Below are 6,000 nucleotides of genomic sequence, written 5' to 3'. Positions count from 1 at the left end.
GCGAGCGGGGCGGGAGCTGCGGGCGCCTGCCGGGGGCTCAGGGACCCGAGCTCCGCCGATGAGGTCAGTGGAGCCGACGCGCCGGGAGGAGGGCAGTGGAGCCCCCGGACGCTGGTGTTGCGAGGCCGGCAGAGGGGCGGGACGGGACGGGAAATGGGACGGAGAGCTCGGGCCGTGGGAGGAGGGACGAGGGGGCGTCGGCGCTGGGAGCCGGAGGCGGCCCGACCGGGATCGTTTCCTTCCGGAGAGGAGGCCGGCTCTGGACCGAGGCGCGGACGGGGGGCGTCCAAGGGCGGGTGACGGGGAAATAGCGCGGCTCGCGCTTCTCCCGGGCTGGTAGCGGGGAGGCTTGTGGCTCCTCCTCGGGGCCAGTCCCGAGCCGGGCGGCGGGGGGAGCGGGAGGCGGAGAGCGAGGGCGGGGGCTCGGGAAGGAGGGAGGAGGGAGGGACCAGGCGCGCCAGTGACAGGGTGGCAGCCTAGGAGCGGACGCGTTGCCGCCGCTGCCGCTCCACCTCCTCCTCCTGCAGCTCCTCTTGCTGCTGCCGCCGCCACCGCCGGGAGAAGTTTCACTCCCGACCCTCGCTGGGAGCCGGGACCCTGAGCAGAGCGGGGAGCTCGGCCGGCAGCAGCAACCCGCAGTCGGCCAGGCGCCCGGAGCGCTCCGACCCTGAGCCGGCGTCCGCGCCTCGGCGGCGGGCAGCGGCCCGGGCTGGGGGCGCTGACGCGGAGGAGGGGCGGGTGTGAGCCGGGAGACCCGCGCGCAGCGCCACAGCCGCTCAGCTAGCGTCCGCGCCGGGGGCAGTCGCGATGGCCGTGCGCTCCCGCCGCCCGTGGATGAGCGTGGCTCTGGGGCTGGTGCTGGGCTTCACCGCCGCGTCCTGGCTCATCGCCCCTAGAGTGGCCGAGCTGAGCGAGAGGAAGAGACGCGGCTCCAGCCTCTGCTCCTACTACGGCCGCTCGGCCGCTGGCCCCGGCGCTGGCGCGCAGCAGCCGCTCCCCCAACCTCAGCCCCGGCCGCGGCTGGAGCAGTCGCCGCCCCCCGTGCGCCAGGAGCTCCAGGGACCGCCGCTGGCAGAGGCAGCGCCGGGGGTAACCAGTTTTCGGAGCAGCCCCTGGCAACAGCCACCCCCGCTGCAGCAGCGGCGGCGAGGACGCGAGCCCGAAGGCGCAACGGGGCTGCCAGGCGCCCCCGTGGCGGAAGGGGAGCCGGAGGAGGAGGACGGGGGCGCGGCTGGACAGCGGAGAAGCGGCCGTCCGGGGAGCAGCCACAACGGCAGCGGGGACGGGGGCGCCGCCGCCCCGAGCTCCCGACCCCGGGATTTCCTGTACGTGGGAGTGATGACCGCGCAGAAGTACCTGGGCAGCCGCGCGCTAGCGGCGCAGCGGACCTGGGCGCGCTTCATCCCTGGCCGCGTGGAGTTTTTTTCCAGTCAGCAGTCCCCTAACGCCGGTATGAGCCAGCCCCCGCCACCCCTGCCTGTCATCGCGCTACCGGGGGTGGACGACTCCTACCCTCCCCAGAAAAAGTCCTTCATGATGATCAAGTACATGCACGACCACTACCTGGACAAGTATGAGTGGTTCATGCGCGCCGACGACGACGTCTACATCAAAGGTGACCTCCCAGCGCCGGCAGTCCCGCCTGCCCGCCCCTTCTCTTCCCCATCCCCTTTCTCTGCAGCCAGCCCTAATCCCTGCCCGGCCTCTTTGCTTGTCTGCCAGCACGTGCTCAGGGCTCCTGCAGCCCCCAACCCGCGGTGCCCACCCTCAGCATCCGCCCACCCTTCCCAGTACGTTCCCCCTCCTCTCCTGAGGTCTGGACCCACCTCACACCTGACTGGCTTTATTCGCCTTTCTCACTTGCTGTTCTCGTTTCCGCCCAGAGCTTGCCCCTACTCTTTACTGTGTGGGAGCGGTGAGGAAGGGGACTTGAGGCTTAACCGAGGGCTAATCGTACTCCGTCCAGCTCTGAAAGCCCTGGGTGATAGGAGTTTCCCACAGCTATCCAGAGGGGCGTGTCCTCAGTGCAGGAAGGTAAGACCGAGGAAACAGGCGAAAGCCAGTCTGGAGCTGGGTGTTCTAGCTTTATTCCACAACCCTTTTGTTGCAATTGGATCTAACGCAGTTTCAGAACTGGTGAGGTTAAGGAAACATTTTCGCTGTTCCGGACCGTTCCCTGTGGACTACCCACCACGCACTGGGAGTCCTTGAGCACCCCCATACCGCTCCAGCGCTCAGCTCCTTCCAGCCACTACAGTGCAGCACCAGGTCGGCTCTTAACACAGCAACGCCCGCCCCCCCCCCCGCCCTCCCCGCCACACCTCTGTAAAACCCGGAGGGCATGAGTGTATTTTTAGGAATTGATGGTGCAGAGGGGACAACGCATGTGAATTATCCAGACCCCAGGAGCTCCGAGCTGTAGACACTAGCGTGGATCCTTTCCAGTCTGTTTTGGTGGCTGCGGCGATAAGCAAAGGCTGGAAGTCCTTCCCAAAACCACGCGCAGCCACAGTAGGAGAAAACTTTTGTCAGTTTTGAAAGAGGCGCGGTCCTTCACCCTGAGTGTGGGTGGTTCTGGCCAGAGATTTCTAAACTCAGCAGAGAGAAGTTCCTGAGAAAGGGGTAAATCTTTCCAGTCCCGCCCGTTGCGGAGATGGAGATGGATTGGTCAAAAAGGGGGGCAACTCTTCCTGGTGTGTACCCTTGTCCTTGTAACCTCATTGCTTTCTCCTGATACAGGTGGTCTTTCGCCTGATTCAAGGGAAAACACACAAGATCTGTCCCAGTTTGGCTCAGGGAGTGAGTGTAGGGTAATAACTAGAGATTTCTTGGGGTTAGGATGGGAAGAGTGAAATAATTCCATTGATAATTCGATACAAAAATAAACGATTGCCTATTTGTTGGATACTGTGTGTTACAGATTTAAGATGTATTGATATTAGTACCTGTAAGTGATAGATCCCTTATCTTATAGTTCCATTGTCTTCTGTGTCTCATAAAATCACAAAGGTTTCCTAGCAGAAGTTTGCCACACCTCGCAGAGAATTTTTTAAATACATTAGTAGCATCTATTTCTGTCGTTTGTCTTAATGCTTTGAAAGATTGTCCTTCAGAACATTGAAGTGCCATAATCTTTCCATTCCTATTAAGAATGAAATGCATTTTGTATTAAGAACTCAATAATAGCCAGTCAAAACTCATTGAGATCCCAGGGGCAAGGCATGGGATCAAGATCAATGACTGCAGGTGCCGTGCTCATCAAAAAATGATAGTAAAGATGCTGACTGGGAATATAAAGAAGGTGACTACCTCATTGTATCACTTTGTAGAGTGTCTAATGTACTCAAACTGTTGTAACTGTAGAATTTTACTTTTATTTTTAAAGACTTTTTTATTTGACAGAGATCACAAATAGGCAGAGAGAGAGAGAGAGAGAGGAGGCAGCAGGTTCCCTGCTGAGCAGAGAGCCAGATGTGGGGCTCCATCCAAGACCTTGGGATCATGACCTGAGCTGAAGGCAGAGGCTTTAACCCACTGAGCCACCCAGGTGCCCCTATAGAATTTTACTTTTAAATAGGTTTTCTTGATGAACTTAACGTGCTATCAGGAAACCAATTACTTAATTTTTAACAATTTTTTTTTCTGAAAAGGTGCTTTCCAAAATTAAATTCCAAGATGACTTTAATATCCTCTCTTTCTCTCCCAACTTTGGGGTTGTATATGACTGTTTAGTAATGTGAAGTTTATTAAGGACAAAACACCACTAAATCAATTAACAGTAAAAATGTTTATTGAATATCAACAGTCTGCTGCAATGCTAAATATAATTTTATTATTTTCTGTAATATTATCATTACTTCAAACATGCTAATAAATTTGTCATTTTTCTTATTATCTCACCTTTTACAAAAAAAGTGATGATTGTTAGACTTACGAAGTCTTTTCAGTGATCTTGACTAGAAGGTTGATAGCATTTTATTGTGATATAATTAGTAACCGAAAATTAGTAGTTTTTAAATAATAGACTATTCAAAGATGTTTTTCTTCCTTTCAGTTTTATGACTTTGGGGAGGAGTTTGCACACAATGTTGGAAGGTCTTTCCCTTACTCTGTATGTTCTAAATGTGATATTAGAAGAAGGAGTGACTGTTGCCTTTCTCTTTGTAGGTGATAAGTTAGAAGAGTTTCTTCGATCACTGAATAGCAGTAAGCCTCTCTACCTGGGTCAGACGGGCCTGGGGAATATTGAAGAACTTGGAAAATTGGGACTGGAGCCTGGAGAGAACTTCTGTATGGGAGGACCTGGCATGATCTTCAGTCGAGAGGTTCTTAGAAGGATGGTGCCCCATATTGGTGAATGCCTCAGAGAAATGTACACAACTCATGAGGACGTCGAGGTAGGAAGATGTGTTCGGCGCTTTGGTGGGACTCAGTGCGTCTGGTCTTACGAGGTAAGACAGTCTGTGATGAAAATGTTCACATATTACAGGTGTGTGCCCATTTATAGCCTGGGCAGTGATTTTGTTTATTCTCTCGGCATCTTTTTATTCACTTGAAAATGATAGAAGCAGCCGGGTATGGACACCAGGGTGATTGTGGGAGATAACTTTCTTCACAGGAGCTGTGGACTGTTGGAGGTTTTGTTTTTGTTTTTGTTTTTGTTTTTGTTTTTGTTTTTGTTTTAGTGTGCCTGTAGCTTTAAGCAGCAGCCTGTATATACAGTCACATCTCTGGCAGATGTTATTTGCTTTATTGGTGTTTATATACATGCTATCCATTTCCTGTTTCTAACAAGAGGGCTAACTGTATTCTCTTGGGTTGTTGCTTTTAGCATTTGGTACTTGGTTGGTTGGTGCTGTTGTTGTTTTGGTTAGGTATACAATCGCTTCCCTCTGTTTCCAAATAGTTAACATCTAAAGTTCCTGGGAAGAATGTCGTGTGGAAATTTAACATTTTTTTTTTTAAAGCATAGGAAAAATTAACTCATAACCTATCATTTATGATATATTTATTTACAAATTTAAAGGGAACTAGTTACCTGGGAAAACAGAACTAGTTATGAAGATGTTAAGTAACTGTTTAATATTATGACTGATGGTTTAAAATTGGTCTCTCTCTGCTCTTATTCAATTTCCTGAACAGCAGCCGTTACTTATATAATCTGAGTTACATGTATTTTTTTGTGATAGTTTCATGAAACGCTCAGGCATTTTTTTTTTTTCTTCAGAAATTTTTTTTGAAATGAGAGACAAAATTTTATTTAGGAAAATTTTCCTAAAAGGTAGTCTTAGTAGAAAATGGATTTAACATTTAAATAGTATGTTGCACTTTTCATAAGTTTGGTTTTCAAGGGTTTGATACATTTCAGCTATCCAATGCACACATTTGTAAATTATAACTAAACTCTTTTCAAATTTCTCATGTCTCCTGGTACAGAAGAAACATGAAAATATGCTCCTTGTAAAGTCATGATACCTCAAGATTATATAATCATTCTTTTTTTGGAAGTGCAGTCTCACTTTACTTAATTTTGCTTTATTTTTTGAACTTTGTAGTATTTTAACTTTGGGGAATATTCTTCTATGTATTACAGAAAGTAAAAATTATCTGTAATCATTTATTTGGAATATGTACTATGCGGATTTAAAATTATTCTATACCTCATTCCTTTTGATAATAAAATAGTTAATTCATCTTTTGTTAAACTATGACTACCCTATAGAGTAAAAATTTATGCAAAATAGTTGTAGTTAAAAAGAAGTATTTTAGAATAAATTAACAAAGATTTTTGTTTCTCTAATATAAAACTAACTGGAAGGCAAAAAATAGTACAGAAAACATAGTAGGTTGATTTTGTTTATATGAAGATATTATTTTGGAGGCACTGGCTCTGTGTGGGTAAGTAAACAAAATTAACCATATTTAAAAATAAAGATGGTAATTTCTTTTTTTGGGGGGGTACTTTATTGCCTTAACATCATACAGAAAGTTTTGAAAAAC

The 6,000-nt window shown here is 49.1% G+C and overlaps 1 protein-coding gene across 1 annotated transcript in view; it reads left to right on the top strand.

The window, feature by feature from the left end:
* The first annotated feature begins 754 nt into the window (after positions 1-754).
* CHSY3 (chondroitin sulfate synthase 3) overlaps positions 755-6,000 on the top strand; it is a 288,331-nt gene continuing 283,085 nt past the window's right edge. The window contains exons 1-2 of the mRNA XM_044228316.1: positions 755-1,615; positions 4,168-4,451. Of these exons, the coding sequence (XP_044084251.1) occupies positions 808-1,615; positions 4,168-4,451 (1,092 nt within the window). The 5' untranslated portion in view covers positions 755-807. The remainder of the gene's footprint in view (positions 1,616-4,167; positions 4,452-6,000) is intronic.

This window comes from Neovison vison, chromosome 1 (assembly GCF_020171115.1).
Source record: "Neovison vison isolate M4711 chromosome 1, ASM_NN_V1, whole genome shotgun sequence".
In the NCBI taxonomy this organism is placed as follows: domain Eukaryota; kingdom Metazoa; phylum Chordata; class Mammalia; order Carnivora; family Mustelidae; genus Neogale; species Neogale vison.
The sequence above is the reverse complement of the archived record's forward strand: the minus strand, read 5'-3'. Positions and strand labels throughout refer to the sequence as shown.